The sequence below is a fragment of the Ylistrum balloti genome, unplaced genomic scaffold (assembly GCF_031769215.1).
Source record: "Ylistrum balloti isolate Yb309-2 unplaced genomic scaffold, AGI_CSIRO_Ybal_v1 Utg370654, whole genome shotgun sequence".
NCBI classification, from domain to species: domain Eukaryota; kingdom Metazoa; phylum Mollusca; class Bivalvia; order Pectinida; family Pectinidae; genus Ylistrum; species Ylistrum balloti.
The window spans coordinates 640,144-664,810 of record NW_026782397.1 but is presented as its reverse complement, the minus strand read 5'-3'; the positions used below and the strand labels follow the sequence as shown (position 1 = coordinate 664,810).

The following is a 24,667-nucleotide window of genomic DNA, read 5'->3' as shown; positions in this document are numbered from 1 at the left end:
TCTTATTTGCTTATTGCAGAGAATATTTTTTAATAAAAACAAATGTTGTTCTATTATCTTAATAATTTTACTAATGTTGAAAATAATTTCAATATTTAAATACTTTATTTTCATATATTATGATGATCGATGACAGATTCTTTACTCGATTAATTTATCAAACATCTCAAACAAGTGATACTCGATTAACTCGATTAATCAGAACAACACTACTACCTTCACCCTTTTTCAAGGTCACAGGGGCATGTTGGGATGAATTGTTACCAAATATGTTCATGTGATTGACATTTTCTCTTCTCAATAACAAAAAGACCCAGGCTTTTTAAATATAAGTGGATGATGGGCAACCGATTTGTTCAAATAATTGACCTTGATGTTCAAGATCTCTTGGGTGTAATGGCATTAAAGGATGTATGAAAAACATGATTTCAAGTTTTAAAAAATATATTAACCAACAATGTCTTCTTTGTCAGCTATAGAGTAGTTGGGCTATTTATTTTAGACCTATTTTGGCCTCCTTCATATATAGGTCTTTGTAGTCAGATAACCTTTAGACCTTTTAGGACCGTGGGCCTCTTGTTTAACGATACTGTAATATTATCAGTGTCTTCAAGTTTATTTATCTACAGATTAGTAAATATATATGTATATGTGTTAAACGCATATATGACTTGTACACTTAATCACGAAAGACACATGACGGCTAAAGTCACATTTGTAGTTTTGTGGACAAGACGATAATCTATGGCTACAGTTCAAAGGTCACGTGTGATATAGGTCAGTCATATAAAATGAGATAGTTCGGTTGCATTGTTACCCGGTACAGACCAAAGGTATCGCCGACACAGCTAACAGGATGGGAGAACAGCAGGTAAGTTAATGAAATCACAAAGTAGACACAGTAACTCAGTTTCTGTAAACACGATCGAAAGAATTTATGTGCTAAACATATGCCCAGTGTTAACATAGCTAACGGTTAGAAAAGACTAACAAAATACGTATTTAAATACATGTCTGCCTACATAGAAGTATGTCCGTGTGTAACCGCTAGGTGTACATGTTTACACAGCCTCGTTATCAGGGATAATGTAGCATATCGATGTACATGTACACACGTATACATAGCATGTCAAGACGTTAATATCACGTCCTTGGGTCCTAGAATTTCTAAATCAATAAATCAATTTCATGCTATCTAACTATGTATATTGTTTCTAATGATTAACATTCTATATACTGTACCTACATAGTAACATTGGTAATAATTGTATTATACTTGTTATAAATTCCAGATGTGCTGCACAAGGTACCACAATGAATTATAGGTCGCTGCGACCTACATTTTCCGCGTATTTCTATAAGTGAGATTTGTTTTGCTTTCAGAAATTCCTGAATTTCCGCATCGAGGGGACAGTGTCCGCTCCCTTTACACCGTTCAAGAATGACGGGTATTGATCATTTCCATTCCTAATTACATCATATGTATATAACATTGTCCATCAAATTCAAATTTGTTTGATCTTTGTGTCATCTTAGAAAATCAAAGGATTTCACCTTCGATAACAAATGCTGTGATAGAACGTTCTCCCTACGTAGCCTCAGGTAAGTCCGAGGTGTGCGGTTCGACGCTTCATACCTATGGCGGATTGCGTTTCTCAGAAAGCTGAGAACTGGACCGGCCTAGTACTGTGTCCTGGCTGTGTCCTTGGAAGATATATTATCTTAATTGCCCTGGCTGACATGCGGCGGACCTCGTGTATGCTGTTCAGTGATTTAGCCACTAGCTACTACAAGCAGACCCCCTCGAAATTGCCGTTCACAGGGCGATAAACAAACAAACCTTTGAATTGTATAAATGACATTCATCATTAAATTATTAAAACAAGAACAAAAGCATAGAAATAAAATTGCTAATTACGTTAAAGTGCCTTCATTTTGGGAAGATTTAATATCTGTATTGAGAAAGAATGAGTCTGGATTAATTGTCTCGTGATGACGCGGAGTCGCGTCTTAGTGGCTGATCGTCACTTCACTTATCATGCAAGAGGCCCACCACATGGTATCTAGGATGGGTAGAGTGTTCCGTATAAGGATATAACCACGATATCACAGGGCTTCAGGAGAACCACAGACCGCCTCCGTCACGAACTGATCTACACATCTCAGATCCTCACCTGGGACTGCAGACGTCAATGCTCCACCGAGGACTGTGTGTACGACAGCGAAAATGGGACTTTGGGATAACTTCGAGAGTCAACTGAATTATTCATTTATCATACTCTTTCAAATTTTAATTTCAAAATAATCAACGTAAAGAGATGGGTTTTTTCCTACCTATATTTCGAGATATGCTGCACATCACCAATTTTCGCGATATTTTATGGGTAAAAATTACGATATTTTGAAAAAAAATAGCATATCAAGAATTAAAGATACTGGAATGAAATAAGTTATTTTCAGCTGGTACAATAAACGCAGTTTTATATAGCTAGAATAGTCAAGAGATGAAATAAGAATAATGCTATCATTTGTATTCAGGGAAATCAACTATGACGTGTTTCCTGTGTATTCCAAGTATCTTCAGGACCACCACTTCAAGCATGCCTTCGGTAAGAAATTCTATTAATCGTCAAATCTATATCAAGATTTGTTTGTATCGAATAATACTTACAGGATTTGATATTTAGTGTTCTACATTAGAATATGACGTCTTGTTCGAAGCTAAATCAGAAATTGCTATAAACATTTCGGTCAATAATGTTTATTTGTGAGATTTTTATTTTCAAAGAAAACAATATTGGGTAAGATTCTCCAGTAGGTTTATAATGTTTAAAATGGAACTTAGACACTCTCAAGAGACTTAATGTAATTGGATATTGATGCATGTTACGTGAATATTGAACAATTAACAGTAATAAACTGCTTAACCCACAGTCAACGGCACTTTGGCTGAAGGCATGTCGCAAACCATGGACGAAAGGAAGAAAACGTTAGAGGCATGGGTGAAAGCAGCCGATGGAAAGTAAGAAATTCCGGGCTATGACTGAGCTATATGTTTCTTCCGTGTGCTTCTTCACTGTCATCCAAATTAATATCGTGCTAGTGAAATAAAAACAAATATGTAATTTTCATGAAATTATCATAAAATAAAATACTTGAAAAAGTCACAACAGAAACAAACTTGGTTGAAAAGACCCTGAAAAGGGGGTATTTTCAATATATACAAACGACTTTTATCATATTTAGACATGATTGTAGGCCTTGTTTTTGTTTCATGTGATATTTGTGAAAAGTTTTGCTAACTAAAATTAAGAAACAAAAAAAAAAAAAAAACAAGAACAAAAAACAAAAAAAAAACAAAAAAAATGTTAGAAATGGTTTCACAAACTGCCGTATGGGGCTGCACGTTATGTATACAAAGTATAAGCTGGGAAGCGATTTATACAATTTAGTTCTCTCGAGAAGACTACACTATCTTTTATCATAGTAGTATATTAAACTAAACTGCTCCTTTATGTTGTAGAATTGGGATAATAGCACACGTAGGAGCGAACAACCTCCGTGACGCCAAAGAACTAGTAAGAAATTTATTACATAAGATATAACTGATCATATTCAGCGTAGTTGTATTAGGTAAATACAATAATGAATATATGAATATAGATATTTAAAATTATCCGGCATATCTTGTATATAGTATACTTATATAAATGATAAACTAAATGGGTTAGGTGCATGGACTTCCTTCGTTTACATAACACACAACAGCTGTGATGTTAGTTGCTATATACAATAAATGATAACGATTTGGTAAATGATTGCATATAACCTCTTTTTACATCAGTGGTGTTCCTTTAACAGTCATTGATCTAAGAAATGTCTAAGAAAGAACGATGCACGAGAAAAATTTCTTTCATGATGAATGAAACACAATTTATTGATGACATTAGAAACCATTGACCGTGCCTTTCCTGCTTTAGGCCCGCCATGCCGAAGAGAGCGGTGTTGAAGCCATTGCAGCCTTCGGCCCTTCATTTTATAAACCAAAGGACGAAGGTAAACTGGTGTGATAATTATTGAATATTACAATAAGCAATTTATGCAATTGTGTATTATTTGTTTTTTGCTCAGTGGTATTTTTTTTAAAAGATTTTGAGTTGTGGAAGATTTTACTTGTACATAAGATCAAAGACGACCCCTTACCTCGTGCTAGAGGGAATTTCTCCTCATCTCAGTGCTAGAGTGCCCGACTAGAGACCTGCAGGTCGCCGGTTCGACCCCAGGAGGCAGTAAACTATTCTCTGTCACAGAGTGATTTCATTGCTAAACGTACCGTTAAAGGTCGATAACACGTGATTTGGAATTTTGTCCAGAAGTACACTGAAAACGAATCATTTGAGAAAAATAAATATTTTAAATAAGGACATTGCTTTTTGTATGTTATGGGATATTTGTTTTGAAAGTTATAAAGATAACATTCTTTCATTTACTTCAACAAAGAAATATTATGTAGAATAGCAAAAGGATTAGACATCGGGCTAAAATCTTCTTTTAGTATAGAGCAATGCGTTTTAGTACAATATCAAGAACATTACAATATCTCATTATTGTCTTTCTTTCCTTTCTTTCATTGTGAACGGAGATATCATAAAATAGTGGTGTTTACCTTGTTCTTATTGAGGAACGTAACTTTAATTACTTTGATAATGAAGAGTTACATGATGGAAGTCGAATCAGAGGACGCTTACTCTTCCGGAACACTTTGTCTACTTCTCCTAATTCTGTTTCAGGGGTTGCTGTGTAAATCTATCTTCTGGTAATATCATATATATGATAACATTTGAGTTTGAAGTAAGATTTTGTTGACATGTCAGTATTTTTTGTTTGTTTGCTTTCGTATTAGCATTGTTTATATTCACCAGAGGCCTTGGTTGACTACATGGTAGAGTTGGCTGGAGCGGCACCAAGCACACCGTTCTTTTACTACTGCATCAACTTTGTGACGGGAATTTATTGTAAGTAAGCGTTATCCGTACATCTTCATCTCATATCCATCTCATCAATTTTTAGACACAAGATGGATACAGGTAGCAAATATAACATTGTTCTCCCCGTTTCAATAACCATTACACTTTTAGGGATCTTATACACGCGACAGAAAAGAGAAAATTAACCTTAGTATGATTTTGGAAAGTTTGATTTATTTTGTTTTTGAGAAAGAGCGTGATTTGACTTTGTAGTAAATTCAACAAAGTTTTTAAGACTTGCCAAGGACAGGATCCCAACCCTGTGTGGACTGAAACATTCATCCAGGGAACTCACTAGTGCTCACAATTGTAGTTTGGTGGACAAGGATCGCTTCCAGGTTCTAATGGGTACAGATGTGGTAAGTGTAGTTTTTCAGAAATAACGCATCGTTGTAAAATGCTTCAGAACTCGTTTTTAGTATCGCAAATATTGATATTTTCTAGGCATTCTATTTTCACCATTTTCCAGAACGGTATTATAAATAAATCAATAAGTAAATAACAAAAAAAAAAAAAAAAAACTTAAAATGAATAAACGCCGAAAAAAACTGTCCATTTCATGACATCTATCAAAATATCCATTTTGCTTCTTGCCTTTTGTAAAACTGCAAAATTTCGAAATCTCAATAACGAAATTTATATCATTTTCGTTTAATTTTCATCAAGAAAAGAATGTATTATGATATATGCACAAAATGATATGATATCTAAGCGTATGTGTGATTTACTTCAAATGAGTTTTAAAAGGATTAGTGATCGCCAATCGACTTCAAGTACGGTGTACTTGTAATCGTGAATATCAACAAATGTTAATTGATATGGAAAATTACCTGTAAGTTGATGTTTTATCATACACTTCCATACGTTTTAACAGCAATTCATAACGTGTTTGAGCCTGAAAATTGATACACCAGTAGCAGCGTCATATTTAGGAAGTCTCTACTTCAAGCTGAAGACAGCTTACGACAAAGGAGATATGGCTACTGCCCTTCAGCTTCAGGTGTGTTATATATTTCATTAATTTTCATGGGAATTTTATTTTCGTTGAATTCGTGAATACTCTCAATCCACAACTTTTTATGTCCATGATAGGATAACAGATAGAAATTGACACGGTCTTTTGTTCTAGTGGATTTCGGGAGTACAATTTCCCCACCACGAAATAAAGTGCTGTCGAAAATGCATTTACCTTGAAAACCATGAAATTTGAGACCCACAAAATCATATGGTTTTGCAGTATTAAATGTCAAAATAATACAAAGATATATAATTATAAAACTATTAATTTGATCTGTGTATACTTATTTTAAAAGAATTAACTCATTCACCAATCTGCAGGAAACAGCACAGACTGTAAACAATGTCAGAGACAGCTTTGGTGAGTACACGTTTACTCTCTTTTTCATTTTTATTTCAATTAAATGAATAATATTCAAAATGGGGTAGACAACACACAAAAACCTATAAATGTTCTAGCCTTACAGATGGACTGATAAATTATATACGGACGGGTTTTGATAATCGGTACTAATATCATCACTTATACACCACTGACAATCGAAATAACACGACTACAAATCACTGTCCTTATATCTTGTAATTGGCCTTTTATCCTAGTTATATATATATATATATTAAGCAAAAACGCCTGACCCTCTGTATGACTAGTCGTGTACCTCTGGGTCACGGGTTCGATTCCCACCTACAGGGGGCATTTTGGATGTTGATATTGCTCCCAACTTTGGTTCATATTTCTTCACCCGGCCCGTATTCATGAAACCGTTCTCATGCTCAAGCATACATTTTACGCTCAAGCAAAGTTTTTTTTATTATAATTCACCTAAATCATATAAAATAATACAAATGTCAAATATAAACATTGATATACAACTTTGACTTGAAGTCCTTTCAAACTTTGTTTTTTAATCTTTTGTAAATCAGCCTTATTTGTTAATGTTTAACTTGAACAGTACATAAGGCTTGAGCACAAAATTTTCATGTATACAGGCCCTGATCTCATTAAGCTGGTCATCGATCAAATTTATAGGGTCAAAAGTCACATGTGACAAATTATGCGAAATTATCAAACAAGGATATTTATTTATATGCATGGGGGCGGGGCATTAATGTAATACAGATATTTTCTTATTTTGAAATAGTTTTCGTTTGAATTACCCGTTTTCTGTTATATTCTTCTTTATCACATATCATCAATTCTCTTCATCTAACGAGTACAATTATTTACGATTATTCCTCATCCAACCATTTTACAATTGTTGTAAATTTTGTGGAATGATATAAAACGATGACACTTTCTTATCATAATCGTTGAATCTGAATAAACATTTCCTGGAATTCGTCCTCAATCTTCCCAGGTGGGGACATACCAGTCGCAAAGAGAATGTTCACCATTATATCTGGTGTCGATGTTGGACCAGTGCGTCTTCCACTGAAAGACATTAGTAAGGAAAAGGAAGAGGGTTTGAAGAAAGCGTTGATGGCCTTGGATTGTTGGCAATGACGAATTCGATAAAGGGGAGAGTTGAAGTTCTGCAACAACTGCATGAATTGATAAGAAGAAACAAAAGACGTTTAAATAGCTACGAGCAAGCAATAAAATGGATCGTTTTCTATAATTTAGATACGCGTGATTGCTAACTTTACTCGAATCGTGTTGTATCTGTTTTTATTTTCCTGAATATGGGAAAACTCACAAAGAATATAAATTTAAAAGTACATCAAGCCAAAAGGGTAATGTAATTTCACTGAAAATGCGAAATGATTTTCAAATAAAAGTAAAAATTTACATGTTATTCATTTTGTGCAGTTTATTATTTCAAGTATACCAGCTGTTGGTTAGACTAGTGGGCATTAACACAATATCAAAGGTTTTGACGATATTTGCGTGCTTACTGTCGACTGGTAATGATATGTGAAGCTATATGGAATGAATAAATGAATGATATCATAATGATATTATATAGCTATATTATATAAGTATATAATGAAACACACTATATTTACCTCTTAATGATGTTGATTGAACATATCAACTTCAATGACATTTCTGATCTTGTTACTCATTTGTTACTGTTCGTAGAATGCAAGTAATCTAAGAGAACCTGGTTCATTGCCATAAATAACAATTTGTATCGTTGTAAAGGAACATAATCAAAGGCAATGGCAGTTTCATGTAAATTTACCAAAGCCAAATTAAAATTTAAACTTTTATAAGGCATGTGCCCGATTCTTGACAACATCTGTCCGAGTCAATGACATGTATTAAAGAATATAGCTCAATCGTTTGTTACCCTACCGGACGCGAGCTGTTACAAAACCAGAAACAACGACGGACGAACAACAGGTAGGTTTCAGTCTAATAACACATCTGTGGGCCAACAGCAGATTGCAAAATAAAAAACACGGGCTAAAAAGATGAAAACTACATTTCATTTGTAAATTGCTTACACAGTGTTAGTCAAGCACTGTGGTATTGTGTTAGATTGTGATAAATAACCAAGAAATTTAAATTATATAATACAGTACATTCGTATGCGCAAATACTTGATTGATAGTGTATTCATATCGATATGTACAAAAAAGACAGAGGCAGAGCATTTAAATACAAACAGTTAAAACATCATGATATATACCATGTTTGGAGCTCTTCGGAATTTTGATGAAAGAAACGTATGTCGGTCACAAATATTGTGACACATACTGAAATACCATTTTCAATTTGGACCAATATGACGGACATACTTTATTCGAAATTTACATCGCTAATGACAAAGAGTTTTAACTAATTAAATTAACACTAGTTTAGACTCTCGCAGTATTTAACCCAACAATCAAATAATGAATTTATGTGCAATGTGCAATTATTTTTGATAGTTAAAAAAGTCTTGGTTTTTACGTTTAGCTTAAAGCAAAATTGATATACTGTTACAAATAAAGACGACCAAATACTTTTATCTTTGTTTTCCTCGGGATATTTGCTTTTTGTTGTAATTCAATATCACTATTTGCAATAGCTACACATTTATTTCGCTTTAATTCCTTTTTATTTCGATCCAATTTCAAATCGATTTCATACTTTTCCATATATGATTGTCATATGGAGGTCCGTTCCGTGAATAAATGTTATGAATTTATTGAAAGTTAAAAACATGCCCAGGAATACAGGCGCATTAATTGATAAATTGACAATCCTGCTAGTTCTGTATGAAGTGATATTTCGGTTCATTTGTAAGTACATGCTTACGCATATCTATACCTACGCTTCGCTAACACTAACTAAATAGGCAATGTATTCGTCATCTCTTTCTGTCAGAAGGAATCATCACATGTTTGCATTAACGAATAATTGTTACAAATATCTGGATAAAATGCTAAGGTCACTGTGTCAAAAACTGAATTTGAATTGCCTTATCACCATTTCTATAACGCATTCGGTAAGATGATATATCCAACAGAAATAATGTACACATTTTATAGACTGACCGACCATCCCTTTGTCACGCCTCATTCTAACCTAAATATTTCCAATATAGTAAATACGTAGTATCTTGTCTTTAATGCGCACTTATCTCTGATTCGTAACGAGAAATATTTGCATTATTTCTTTGTACATAATTCAGTATTCCGAAAGCAGCGATTGCACGTGTATTTGATTGACTTGTGATCAGTAGAATGCAGTACATTAAGAGAATTTGAAGCGAGTTATTTCCCTTCCTACATTTACAAATGACAAGTTTGATAACTTAACATCGAGGTTATATTTATTTTTCATCTTAGCAACCTATTTTGTTATTCCGTTTGAACAAAACGTTGCCAGAAACGCTGGAATTTTGTCCTCTTTTTTCATTTATTTTTTTCTTTTGAAAATAAATCTTACATATCTAAATAGAGGAAATTGAGTGTATCTATCAGAACACTATCCAGGCAATACAATTCAGGGATAGATAAATGTTTTATAGTAATATACCGACAGAATGCAATCCTAAATTAACTTTTTCTTAAGGCTAAATGGTTGGTCAGTTTCATTCCTTTTAAAACAAAACGAAATATTAGTAACATAGTAGATCTTTATATATAGCTTCAGGTAAGAGTGAAATAAAACTTTGGAATCATATGCTACTTCAGCAAATGATACCTCATAGAAAGTCTCTGGCTATCGAACAGAGGAAGGTAACTTCAGAATCATGGGTTGAACCAGCCAATGGAAAGCAAGCAAATCTAAACTATTGTCTTCATTGTAAAATACGACCTGAAAGTGAATTATAAAAATTATGAGCTTTTTAATGCGATGTCTGTAAATTATTTCTATATTAATCACAAACGAAAAATCATATAAGTGTGTATTATAAAGTTAAGACACTATTTTTTGTTTCATTCATAATTTTTCTGTCAATTACAGGATTGAAACAATAGCTCATACTGGAACGTATAATCTGGGAGATTCGAAGACCCTTCCTGATTCTTGTATTCAAAGGAACTCGTGTTTGTAAATTTACTTCACATGTTGTAGCAATGAGGAAATACATTAGTCTAAGGTTTCTGTCATAAAAATAATTTAAATTATTAAAAATGATCAAACTCTTTACTGAAGGCTCGCCACGCAGCAGACGTCCGTCGGTCCGCTCATGCAGAAAGAACTCTTGTTATCACAACATCTTGTGACATACAGGTACCCAATGTATCATTCTAAATTTTGATGTATGGCTTTCCCTGTATCCGATTCAAATAGCGTAGGCTGCCATCTTGAATTATGACGTATGTGATATATCTACATCAAATTCATATGATGTAATAGATATATGTATACTACGTCATTGTCTTCTCTTATGTCTGTATCAGAAGCACTTGTTGCCTACAAGGCTGAAGAAGCCAGGAATGCACCTCTCCTATCAACCATGTTACTTTATTTTTCTGTAAGTACTGTATCCGTGTAACTCAAAATTGTCCTCTGGATTTTTGATAGTCGTAATGCAATTTAAGTTTTATTTTTCTATTTAGATAAATAAATGTTTTTGAACTTATTTTAGAACGTGACGACATGTGCTGGATGGTGTCTTGAAATTATCGGATATATGGCAATATTATTGAAATATGGGGCTGGTGAACCTCCCTATCTTAATATTGATATTTCCTTCACTACGTTTCGATTTTCTTCAGCCGCCTCCGAGAAATTGGATGCTTTTCGCCCTTAATATAAATGTCAACACTTAAAAGGACGAAAATCGCAACAGTTTGATAAAGTCACTTCGTTCTAATGTATCTAATAATAAGTTTGTATTGAAAGGTGTTATTCACATGTGTGTGTTTCGAAAGTAAAGTTTCATATTCAAACAATGCTTGATTCTCAATGAACACACCCGAATTTCTACGCCTTGCTTGGTAGAGGATTCCGACTCTTTGCGGACTAAAACGTTCATCCAAACTGACCAGTGCCCATTGCTGTATAATGGCGGACAAGGATCGCAATCAAGTCATATGGGCAACGGACGTGGTGAGGTAACACCAAAGTAGACCCTATAATAGCAACATACGTGGATTCTGTTCCTTAAGTCAATCTTTAAGTGCGATTTACTAAATAGTTTTCCCTGTCAAATAATTCGAGATAATCAGTGACTACAAATATATCTTATTAAGAACATAATGAGGTTATACATTGAATGACTATTTGACCTAGATATCAATCACATTGATTTTAGAGGTACTTCCGCATTCATTAGTTGGATCGAGTTTGGGTCTTGAAGTTCATGCGTCAGTGGCTTGCATGGCTAATACGATAAGGAGGAGCATGGCGTCTACCATTCAATTCCAAAGAAGGTCAACAACATTTACAATAAGTCGGATTTTGTTCGGATTGCGCTCCTCTATTCGTCTGTACTAGATGTTACTAACCTAAATCTTGATACTGGTTACAATTACACTAATATCCAATCACCTGTTAATATAGCAAATGTTACTGTCTAGAAAGGAAAAAATCACAATAGGGAAAGTAACATTTATCACGATTGTCCTACCTACCCAATATTGGTTGTGTTCTTCAGGACAAAAGTGGACGATGTTAAAGGGCCTATGGAGTCCTTAATATCCACGTGCTAAATGTATATTCGATATACATAGCAATACACGCCTTTTCCAAATACCTTAAACAAGATTTTTTAAATTATGCTTTTACGATGCTTTCGGCCAAAACTGTATCATGATAAGATAGAAAGCGTGGAGATACTTTTATTCATTTTGTGGTAGTTACGTCAAATGTTTGTTCCTCATTCGCATTAATTATTCAATTAGGATTATTACGGGAACGAATACAACTCATAGAGACACTTAGGACACGCTGCGGTAAGAAATATAGATTAGTTCGCTAAGCTCTCATTTATGAAAACAAACTCTACAGATTTTACTCCAGTTTTAACCCATTTTGTGATGCAATGTATTAATTACTGCTCCGAATATAACTAACAAATGATTTGAACTTTTTTTATCTTCGATAGGCGGACTTCTACTTGTGGATGAAACACTGATCACGATATTATTAGGTCTCGATATGGAACCGGTATGTTTACCTTAGAAATATGTAAATGAGGAAGAGGAACACTATTTGAGGAAAGACTTGGATGCCTAAGGTATATGTAAGTTATCCTTAGTTTGATCTGTGTAACGTGTCTGTTTCTGTAACTATGGTAAACAAAGATACCATACAAAGTGATGGGAAGTTCACAGATTTGTCAAGCAAAAATGTAACACAGTTGATCTCTTTAATTATCAATTACACGGAACAATATATATATATATATATTCTACGTTTTAGTGTAGGAAGAAAACCACTGATATGATCTGTCACGTGAAATGCAGGCAGTTGTTGTAGATCAAGATCCATTCTCAAGCAATATCAGAGGTCTTTTGAATGATGATGAAAACTAAATCGATCGGAAATAGCAAAACGTCTTTTGTTGTTTAAAGGTTTCAAGTACTTTTAACCATCTACTCGTGTACTGGATGAATAAACCGATTGTGTGAGATTTTAAAAGAAAATATGCTTTGATAAACATTATATAATAGACGTTGAACAAAATAAACATTTTAAGAAATATAAAAAAACTTAAATTTATCAAAACACAATTGAGTACGATCGTTCGAAAAAAAAACCAAAAAACAAATGATATTCTTCTTGTTCAAAGCATTCTACTGCTTTTGATTAACGTATCATGAGCTTAATCGTGTTTTCGTGAACGTAAAACCCAGTAAATGAATAAATATATGAACAAAACCAAATAACCTAGGTCTTCGCATGGCTTACAAATGATACGGCATTGAAGTTTAGTTGATTTTGTTTGAACATTTGGCACCGTATATACTATATATACAAAATATGGCGAGAGATAGCTTCACGCTGGCAGTATGTGGTTGAGAGAATGTCTACCATTCCGGGGCATGGCGTTTCCAGCACTGATGTTACCACCTTATCGCGAATACATTGTTGTATCAATTTTTGTTTTTTGTTTGTTTTTTTTTTGGTTTTTAATTAAATTTGATTAATTAATTTTTTGGTGTTCTTTTTTAATCTTTATTCTAATTCATTGAGCCCATTAATAACGAACTGAACTCATTAATAGTGTAGCTATGATATTTTAACCATATTATAACCAGGATATTTTATCGCGAGCGATATTGTGATGAATTTGTGGTAATGTATATGTGATTAACGCCCTGACATGGTCGATAAACTTAAGAGGCTGAACATTATGTCCAATATGAATGTTATATTATGATGTAATTAAAAAAATGAAATAAAAGTGCATTTATTGATTTGCCGCGCGAGGGAACGTCTGCTGTACGAGACAGACGATACCAGACGGCTATCGATTTCCTAGCTCCTCATACATTTGTACACAGAAAAATGAGGAATATCGTATATACTATACGCTGATCCGCAGGCTTGAAGTATAAAATGTCATACCAATAGAAAATACAATAACCAGGTCAAAAATCTGTCAACAGGGCATTGACAGAAATAAAACCTGAGTATCTGGATGCTGTCGTGTTGAATATCCACAACAGTGAACATTTCTAAACTAGACGATTGAAATCATAACATCGTAATTTTGAGGCCTTGAGAGGGCAAGGATCAAACATTGCCCCCATTTGTATATTTCATATCTATGATGATTAACATTATAGGGAGACCACGTTTTAGTGGGTAGCATTCAATTCATGCACATATGAGAAACAGATAAAAGGATGCCTTTGTTCAACGGACATGTCTGAAGGTACTTGAACATATATAGACTAGGATAATTTCTGTTACAATAATATGAATTATGGCAAATACATGTGGAGCGAGCGTAGATTGATCTGGTATACCTATTTATAACCCATTTTTAACTGAAAAAATAGTAAACTGATCGGGATGAAGCATTTCAGGCCAGGGACAACTTTAGGATTGATAGTATGTTAAGTTTGTGGCTGGTTTTCTTCGTCCGTGTTACGTTTGTTGTTTGGTTAGCTATTATATTCCCTCATTCACCATATAATCATAACGCTTATCACTTTCCTAAGCTGTTTAAAGAACTCGTAATAACAACGGTAAATACTAACTTTTTTCGACCACAATTTATTTCACATTGTACAAACGAAATATAAAATGGTTTGAAAAAACATTGAGGTCTATATGTTCATTTGCACTTGTGGAATAATTAAAAGCACACCTACTTGACATGTACACATGGATATCTCACACTGGCGCTCCAAAATCCCACAGCAATTTCATATTTAGAACCTCTTTTATAACACGAAAATTGTTTTTAAACAAAACTTGATATTAACCGAAAATTGGTATAAAACGAAAATTGCGATATTGCTGCTGCTGACTGACAACGTAAAGATAAAATTGGACATCACTGACATCAATAAAGGCTACTTGTTTAACCATAGGCATACCTGATCATAAAACATAGGACTTTTGCCTGTATCCGAAGGATGAACATTGTCAAAAGATGAAATGCACGAAGTCATTCACCCGGATTTGTCATTCACATCCCTTTAATACGGGAACAAAAAAATTAAGTGAATATTTGCACAAAGTATGATCGTCCTCATACAAACAAGTACAAAAGATGAAATGCTTTCTCGTTTGCATAGGTTTAGAAGGCCGATCTCTTGAAGTGTCTTATGATGATGATGTAAATTGATGCAATCTCTTTTTCCCACGAGTTTGATGGCAGGTTATGGAAGACGATATTGAAATAGATGGTCACGTGTCTTTGTAACTAACTACTTCCGTTTCCTGTGGCGTAGTAGTAACCTCGACGGGTGTTGAAGCAGCAGCAGCAGCCTGAAAACACTCTTCATAAGAGGGAGGTAACTCTTGCTGTTCGTCTGGGGATTGCGTCGACTCCTCTCGTGTGGTCGTCGATTCGCTGATACACGCGGGGTCGCCTGTTGTCTCGACGACTGCGTCGTATGAAGGTGGGTCGTCATTGTAAATTGACAATCTGCAAGGATGAAAGAAAATTACAATACCACTACGTGTTCTATCTATTTCTTTTCTGCAGGCAATCGTATCTCATTTCCATAAGACCTGTCTACAAACACCGCCTTTCGAAAAGAGTTCCATATTGAAAAAAAATCAAACAGCATAACATCTTCTTAAGAGGAACACAAAAAGTACACATCGGTGTAATATTATCGTCATCGTAGAGGTTCATCTGCTTGATTTGATATGAAGTATCCACACTTCTAAACAACTGGAAATCAATATATGAAGGGGTTTCCATGAGTTACTCACTTTATTATCATGATCATCATTTCTGTCGGTATCTATGTCATCACATCATTAGTTGCTTCATTTATAACAGAATTTTCAGTTCAACAGTCGATGATATTTTTACACACATGATTCCCTACTTAATGCGATTTTATTCTCATTTACAACAATATATCCAAAAAAGTTCCTGTCATAGTTTGACATAATTCAAAAGTGGTGGCGTCTTTCTTTTATCACCTTCTTTGTTGATATTCTCACCCTTAATTTCATGACATGATTCTTTACTAAGATAAATATATCTGTATATATATGTTATAAAAAGGTCTGTAAAGCAGGTCTGATTGTGCACGTTTAAACTGACAACCACTAACTCTAGAAAAGATTCTAACATTGTCTCTGTAATCGAGCTACATTTCCATTTGTCTAGCGTGTGTTTTATCAGTTGCATTGATCTGGTCGCACTAATTGCCGGCGACGTGCGTGTGTTACTACAACCTCCTTTTAATCGGCTTCATTTCCTGGCTAGCTAACCAAAGCCAACGGGATGCCATATCGAGTGAAATTTATGTTCACTGATGCGGCCAATACATTTTTTGTTCAATGCACGCTTTGCTGTTTTTTTTTAAGTTATTCAATTGGTCAGAGATATATGCCATACCTGGGGTATTCATGGCCCTCTCCTATACTGACTACGCTGCACATCGTCATGGAGTTGCTGCTATACTGCAAAAATGAGAAAGGAAGCTTCTATAGAATTAGGTCAGGTGATAACGGTAAACAGTTTACTACTGGTGTGTGAGATAAGTGCCACGGAGAATTACTTCGGGTTGGGGTTCGGTGTGTCTACAATAACAGTGCTTGCTTCTGTAACATTATTAAATATTTATTTGTTTTCATTCTGACTTTTATCTTTCACGTTTTAAACAAAACCAGACGATTTATACACAATGATATTAATTTGCATAAGTGAGAAGAAACCTAGATGATTTCTAAAATTAAAGTTCGTTGAAAAAACTTCTCTAAAAATTATTAATAAAAATCTTTTTTTTTTTTTTTTTTTTTTTTTTTTGGGGGGGGGGGGTTGTAGGTCTTGTTATTGGTGAATGCCTTGTTCAGACGCGACTCTCCTTGCAATCTAAATGTCCACTTTTATAATCTCTTGAATTCGATTAAACTAGACCCATATACATGTATGAGCAAATATGTTTGCATCTCTGTAAAAGTGCAAGGACATGAAATCTAGATGTTCCAGATCATACAATTATTATTATTTATAGACAATACCCGCCACGGAATTTGAAAATGTGACGTTCTCAAATGAGAACAAGGTAAACACCAATGGATTTACGAGACACACTAAAACGCACATAAAAACGTCAAATTTTACATAGCACAAGGAAATAGTATATTTTCTAACGAGATCATTTTGACGACCAAGAAATCCTCTGTTAAGAGATACATGGGTCAGGGAGAGGATTATTGCTATCTTGAAATGAACAATGCCGAATCTGGGACTCGGAATCATTACGCATATGATACACTTTTTTGGAAAGCTGTTCTTGTCGGTTTTGTTGTTGGAGAAAAAGATCATAGCAAGCGACTGATGTATGTCGCGTACTTGATTTCCAGCTGTGGTGGGTATATTTGACGGACAAGGTCAATATGGTTTTGTTATTTAAAGACAAAAAATTGAAAGCTAAATTCAGAGGACTCGGTAAGGTCTTTTTGGCATGTTTTAATAGATTAAATACCTCCATTATTGGCCTGGTGGAAATTTCTCCTGTGTAGCTTCGAATGACGAGCCGCTGTGGGTTGGTGGAATCACCTGGTCGGATATGATTGAGAGCGCCTCTAGCTAGCACAAGAACTCCTACGACAATGAGAATTGGACCAGCGTACCGTTCACTAGTTTCGCTGTCGTGGTGTTCCAAGTTCTGGAATGTCAGTGATGTAATAATGACGCCAATCACAAGAAGAATCAGACCGGATATGATGTAACAAAGAGCATTACCAATCAGAAACAAACAGGGGTTTCCATAGTGAAGATTTCGATGAGCATCACGTGGGCGCCTCCATGTGATAACAGTTTGCATCATAGACTAGAAGAGCTGAAAATGAAATCATAGACGAAGGATTTAATATCAAATGTCAACTGAATACTGTAAAATAATTCATTTTCGTGGTGTTGCAGGGTTGGGGTGGGGGTGGGGTTGTTTTCCTTGATTGATCTCATGGACACTCTAATTCCACGAATTAATGTCATATTCATAAAAACATCAAGAGTCCACGAAATTGTTTTTTAAGCACGAAAATTGAACTTCACAAAAATATACGCTTTAACAGCAATCATGTATATAAAGGGACGTAGCAAGGTGTACTGTAGAAATTAGGATATCCTTTTACATATTCTTGTGTTCCTGCAATAGATCATGCAATTCGACACCAGCAAGCCAAAACAAATGGCGTTATTTCAGTTGAGACTCGCTTCTCATATCTTTAGTCTACTTTTATTATGATTTTTATCATATATAGGTTTTCGTTTGAAATCGAGTTAGAAAAAAATCGATATTGTAATTAGAATAGGCACTGGAAATAACACATTATTATGTGAGTCATCCCATTGACTGACGTTATATCAAGAGAACATCGTTCTCCCCGCCCCCTTCCAAAAAAAAAAAAAAAAAATGTGATGCCCTAGATTGCCTAAATTTTGAATGAGGGAGAGTTGAGCCGTTTTGGAATCTTTGGTGTCTTAACACGCAGAATCCTAAATAATCACAGGAAAGATATGGTGATCGTGTGATAGATACATATGAAACATTAGAATTCAATGGCACAAATAGAGGACTAATTTTTACTAACAACAAACTAAAATAATGCGAACGCCTGCTTTGTATTCAATATATATATAGTAATTAAACTGGTTGCTGTTTAAACGTAGTGATATTAGCAAAGCAACAAGATAAAATATCAAAGCACTCTATGTTGTTACAGACAGATATGAGCACGTAAAAGGAATAATAAATCAAATACTGTAGAAATATATATTTTCGAGGGACGCATATTATTTAATTACAAGAGCATCATTTTCGGTGTACTTGATTTCGTAGGTAAGCAGTTCTCACAAAATCCAGTTAAACTAAACATTCAAGTCAACTTGTAACTATTTACTATATCTTAGACATATGGATTCATAAATCATTAAAAGTACTTCCAATGCCAACGAGGATAATCCGCTCTCAAAAATTCAAGATTTTACAGTATCCAAAAGCAATATTGACTGAACAATTTAACATTTACCACAATATTTACTATGTAAATTTCCTAGTGCGATAAAAGGAGAATAACCCGACTGTTCATTAGAATCGAAATCAATTCTATGTGTAATGGCCTGTGTGTCAATCCGTGGAAAATTATTTTAAGAATTAGTGATCTTTTTAGCTGTTTTGTCCGTCTTGCTATGCTCGTTTCTGTTTAGTGTGCTGCAGTCTGACAGGAAGTCATTCTATAATGTTGGCGTTGTGACATTGCGACCCTACAGTGCCCAAGGGATACTGTGGCTACATAACCTTAGCAATTGTGACAAAATTTCCATACCCAAACAAAATATATATAAACAAATCAATATTACGTTTTAAGTTTCAATATGACGCTTGACGTCAAGTACATTTTACTGAAAAGGTATTGACTGAACAGTAATCAATGCGTTGAGAATAAACACAACTGGATCATTATTATTCTGAGTTTTATATATGTGATTTCTGTGTCTATTATAAGTGAAATAGGACAACGTATAGGTTTAAAACAATACATGGAAATACTAAATAGTTTTCCACTTCATATGTATTGACATTTTATCCATGGATGCAATGCTGATTTTCTAATGAATAGTCCCCGAGATTGTAAATGCAGATAATTTTAATAGGATTGATATACCGTACAGCGTGTTCCAATGTTACTAATTGCTTTCGTTATGCCTTTGAAACGAGAACACTAATATCTTTCAAATCTAAATATAGCTTTATTTTGCGTGTGTTTTGATGATGTCAGGGCGGATAGTTTGTAATATCAATAGTCATCGATCGGGTAAATGTATTGTTCACGGTTAGGAAAAAAATGTATCACTGTCACTTTAAGTATTAATTTGTGTTAGTCATGTGGAATGGTAGCTCTTGTGTTTTGGGCACCCTCGATACTTTAGGGGTTACTTTCGCTATCGCTCTCCGAACCCCTGAAACGTTTCATGGCAAAATTAAAGGCACAAGGCGAAGTAATTTGGTTGGTCTGGAGTGGGTTTCAGGAGATAAAAAAACAACTACAGACTGATACGTCCATTCGTAGATAACAAAGGAGCGATACCACACTTCAAAGCCAGTACAACATACCGTTATGCGACCTCCAGATTCGTTTGATGTACATCAAAAGATCACACTGGTCTTCCCGTCTTATTCATAAGTGTCGCACATGGAACCTTTAATGTTACCATGTTATATTCAAGGAGTGCAGAGAGTGGTAATGAGCGCAACCACTGGAGCATCGAGTATGTGTTTTGTATCATTCTCTTATTTTTTGTAAACATTTATTGTAATAGATATAAATACACTGTGTTGCAGGTAAAAGTACGTGTTGTTTCAATCTTGCTCTAAAAACAATTGCTGTATGTTTCAGTATAATAATAGGTTACACTGATGCATGTGGTACTAAGTGTATAAGCATCGAAACCTTGTGTGTATATATCAATGCATTAAAGATTGGTCCATACTATATGTATATATTACATATATTTATCATAAAATGGATACTGTAAGGGTACAATATTGAGGGGATATATGTTACGTTATTTTTGAGGTTGGATTAAAAATGTTTAAGCATGCATCTCGAAAACAAAATTCGTAATATCGAACCTATGAATATTAATTTTGGTTTGAGTTTTTGGTTAATTTGCGCAAATTTGAGACACAATAATATTGAAAAATAATATCTGTCTTATTTTTAAAATGCATCAATATAATGTTGGAAACAGTCCATGTCTTCACTATATGAATAATATTTTGGAATCATGCTTAAATGTTTAAAAGAAATATCAATCTCCACAAGATCAAAAAGCTACAAAATGAAAAATACGATAAAAATGAATTAAAAAAAAACACAAATGTGCAGCGCGTGAAGCTTCAAATGATGCTATATAAGGTTAGTGCTACAATGCATGGTTATTTGAGACGTTTTCATCAGCAACAATAAAAGACAAACAATAAATGTTATGTTTATAAAAACCCTTGACCCAAAAATGTCGCAAAAACTTACCTGTCATTAAACAAATCGGCATGCTCTCTGCTTGAGTCGGAAATCTCGGGTGGCTGTTCCGAACGAACGAGGGATAAGCCCAAACGATCGATAGAAGGCAAAGAAAGAAGACCCGTCCAAGCCTGTTATTCACAAGGTACGATCGATCGCACGACTGCAATGTTGTGTTGAAACATAGTCGTGCACATTCTGTTTTACCTTAAAAACACGCACACGTGACATTATGACTGTTTCCTGTAGTCTGTCCTCCCTTTGCTTGGTAATCGGGGTTGTAATTACTAGTTTGGCTTTGCTATGTGTAGAAAAAGAATTCGGGTGTCTTCCGCACTAGCACAAATACTGATGCCATGTTGGTCTCTCTCTCGCCTCTCCAACACCACCACTATCTAGCAATCCCGGGTCCGCCGCGAGAGATCACATATCGATCAGCTATTCTCTGTAGTTGTAGTTCTACGTATAAATAGCGTGTTACCTTACATAAGAAGCAACTCACGAGTAACTGGTCCGCATCACCAGGATACTGCCATGCTGCTAAGTTTTGAGAAATGTTATTTTCAGGGCTTTGCATTTAATCATTGAGACAAATTTCCAGCGTTGAAGAATTTATTCTTCTCAATAAGACAATAAAAAATCACAAGATAGAAGAACATTGATAATCATGATAAAAACAGATGCGACGATTTTGATAAAAACAAATGTGATGTCTACCTCGCTAATCGTGATAATGAAATTGGCAGTGTAACTTCGACATCAACATAACAACAATTAATATTGCTACACAGACGACATTTTGTTTTTGGTTTTACTTTTCCGACAACAAGAAAACAGTGGCGATCAGTTCATTATTTGTTTCTGTTGCAACCAGAACACAGTACATACTTAAATATCTTTCATTCTTAAAACAATTCTCTGTTCCTTGTGGTTTTAAGTTTCAGGCAAAGAAAAAATTAAACAGAAGCCATGAAAAAAGTTTTAGTTTTCTCTGCTATTTTTAATGTTCCTGTTTATTTTTGACAAACATATATATCACATCAAACAGAAAAAAGACATTCAAAAGCAATTATCAATTGAAATACATTTCCATTGTTAGGTTCCGACAAGTACTGCTTTCGAGAACAAAGGAAGAAATTAAGAAATGCAGCTCACATGTATTAATTCGAAATGGTGAAATATATGAACTGAATGTATTTATGTTTATCTTGTGATAACTCAATAATTAGTCTGATGCTTTGAAAAAGACCAAAGGCTAACATTTCAACAATATATAGAAATCAATAAGTTTAAATGGGATTGATTGAACGGTAATTAATCTTTTAACAGTTGCACGAAACAATACTTTAACGAACACGCATTTGCTAAAACGGGCGTCGTTACAGTATATTAGGAGGGAGGAGGGGCATTACTGCATCAGACCAAATACAGACACATTATGTAAATCAGCGAGACCCAATAACATCAACAGTATACGAAGGCATATACTACCTTACTTGGCTCATGCATCTGCTTTTACTGATCCTACTACTATCTGTATGAGTCATGCAAACAAAAAATACATACTCCTTTAAATCTATTCGTCTTAATTGAAAAATCAGAAGAAAAAATAAAAATAAATTCTGTTTCACATCTTGTCTCTGAAATATAGATTTTATCATATGCAACGTAGAATGTTTCGCTAAATATCGATAATATATTGTAACTAAATCGAAAATAATCTCTATTTCAGGCGATCACTGCTTTTTATTTTTAACAACAAAATTAGTTGTTGCAATTTGGCTCGTATCGCTTTTGGAAAATAGAACATTTTGACCTACATATTGAGCTTATATTACCATTAAATCGTGCTCATGAAATTATCGTCAATTCTTATGACCTATTAGGAAGTGTTTGGATTTCCGACAATCTCTACAATATAGCATCTGATCGGTTTTTAATGGAGGAATCCACGCAGGATTATTTTTGCAATTTATATTAACTAATATTGAGACATCGATTTTACATTTATCACCTGATTCTGTTGCTAAACGGGAAAGGCATGTTATTGCCTATGGTGAGTTATAAAAAAAATGAAAAAATAAAAAATGAAAAGAATGAAAACAAATTTAAACATGACCTTTTTTCGAATATTAAATTTTTACTAAGTATGGATAATATTTGTATAAAAACACAATGCTTATCGGCTACAAAGTGGTAAATGTGAAATGCTGTTTGGGGACTTGAGGATTTCACCAATCAGTTAAAACATATCTACTGTTTATTATAGGTTTTTGCCCATGGGAACATTTAGTGTCATTTAGGAATCACCTATCTGTTCCAGTTCGAAAGGATCGGATAACAATCGCTACTTGATGCTGTCTCTTATATTGGAGTACATCACGAAACGAACGAGTGAGTCATAACATGGTCGTCTGTAGCCTAAAGGGCACAACGATAACGAGGGTTGGCAAGGAAGGCCACAACGGTAACGAGTGTTGCCAAGCAAAATATCATCATACGATTTGATTCACGCTATCGAATATGAATGTTGATAACAGTATTTGTCATCATTATAAAGTTAAGTGCATGCTTTAGCTAGATTTGTTTTTAAATTTTCAAATATATAGAGTTTCTTGATTACTCGTTGAATCATCATGCAACAATTTGCATTTGAAGGTTAGAAATACAGCGTGTACAAAAGTAACAATGCTTGAACCGAAATTGTGTTTCCCCTAAACTCTCATTCTTTATTCACACAATATCTGGTGTTAGGTTAATCGCCTATTCTTAAATTCGATTTGCATTTGCTTCGCGCAGTTTTAATTCTGTTTTTCGAAGGCTAACATTTCTCCATCATTGTCTCTCTACATTGATAAGGAAATATGGAAACATTGCCATATTTATCCGGATAAAGATTTCTAAAGATAAAGTTATGCGGTACACGTTAATTTTCATAATAGGCCTTATATATCATATTGCAGTCGCACACGTTATTGTGGCGTGCCTTCATTTCTCGCAATGCAAGAACAGCATCATGGAATTTGATCACTTAGTGAGCGAATATAGTTTCTTTAGGATGTGAATATGCTACATTCTATATCCGGATAAATCTACGTTCTGTTAGAATAATGGAAAACAAACATTCGACTTACATTTTGTTATTATCAGTATGGTTTCTATTTTACCATTTGCAAAATCCATTTCTCGAAGGTAACTGTCCTACTTACTTGGAATATATGGACGTTGATTTCATTTAATGAAGATGTGACACTGCTTGAAATGGACGTGCTCAATTTTCAATAACGTCTGTAGTTTGGAAAATCCGGATCATCAGATCTTATTCTCCCTTTTAATTGTCTCATTTCTTATGTTCATCTTTTATTCTTGTTAACACGATTATAATTTGTAAAGATTTTTATACTTTAATGTCTTCCACAGATGAGATTTAAGATTTTTACGTAAAAAGCCTTTTCTCATATTGATTTGTGATCTAATATTTCTGAGTATAGCGATTTTTCTAACAAATCAATATATTTAGGGATCACTGACACCATGACATTTCTGAGTTGTGACGTCAAAACGA

At 34.3% G+C, this 24,667-nt stretch overlaps 2 protein-coding genes across 2 annotated transcripts; one reads left to right on the top strand and one right to left on the bottom strand.

Moving 5' to 3' along the window:
* Window positions 1–852: 852 nt before the first annotated feature.
* On the top strand, window positions 853–7,840 carry LOC132557286 (N-acetylneuraminate lyase-like). The gene is made up of 11 exons (XM_060221773.1): window positions 853–871; window positions 1,384–1,448; window positions 2,539–2,609; window positions 2,935–3,022; window positions 3,524–3,578; window positions 3,981–4,056; window positions 4,923–5,015; window positions 5,241–5,386; window positions 5,902–6,027; window positions 6,366–6,405; window positions 7,403–7,840. Exons 1-11 carry the CDS (start codon window positions 857–859, stop codon window positions 7,546–7,548), a joined length of 921 nt encoding a protein of 306 aa, XP_060077756.1. The 5' UTR covers window positions 853–856; the 3' UTR covers window positions 7,549–7,840.
* A 7,454-nt stretch (window positions 7,841–15,294) lies between these two features.
* LOC132557269 (uncharacterized) lies at window positions 15,295–17,903 on the bottom strand. Its single transcript, XM_060221758.1, has 3 exons — window positions 17,559–17,903; window positions 16,466–16,530; window positions 15,295–15,535 (listed from the first exon to the last, which is right to left on the bottom strand). Exons 1-3 carry the CDS (start codon window positions 17,901–17,903, stop codon window positions 15,295–15,297), a joined length of 651 nt encoding a protein of 216 aa, XP_060077741.1.
* Window positions 17,904–24,667: the final 6,764 nt, after the last annotated feature.

Excerpts from the sequence above, each read along its gene's own strand:
- LOC132557286 (XM_060221773.1), top strand. Across the intron at positions 3,579-3,980 it reads TCCGTGACGCCAAAGAACTA|GCCCGCCATGCCGAAGAGAG; the intron begins GTAAGAAATTTA and ends TTCCTGCTTTAG. Across the intron at positions 4,057-4,922 it reads TTATAAACCAAAGGACGAAG|AGGCCTTGGTTGACTACATG; the intron begins GTAAACTGGTGT and ends TATATTCACCAG.
- LOC132557269 (XM_060221758.1), bottom strand. The coding sequence starts at position 17,903 with ATGATGCAAACTGTTATCACATGGAGGCGCCCACGTGATGCTCATCGA. Across the intron at positions 16,531-17,558 it reads CCACCAGGCCAATAATGGAG|TATAGCAGCAACTCCATGAC; the intron begins GTATTTAATCTA and ends TCATTTTTGCAG. Across the intron at positions 15,536-16,465 it reads GAGGGCCATGAATACCCCAG|ATTGTCAATTTACAATGACG; the intron begins GTATGGCATATA and ends TCATCCTTGCAG.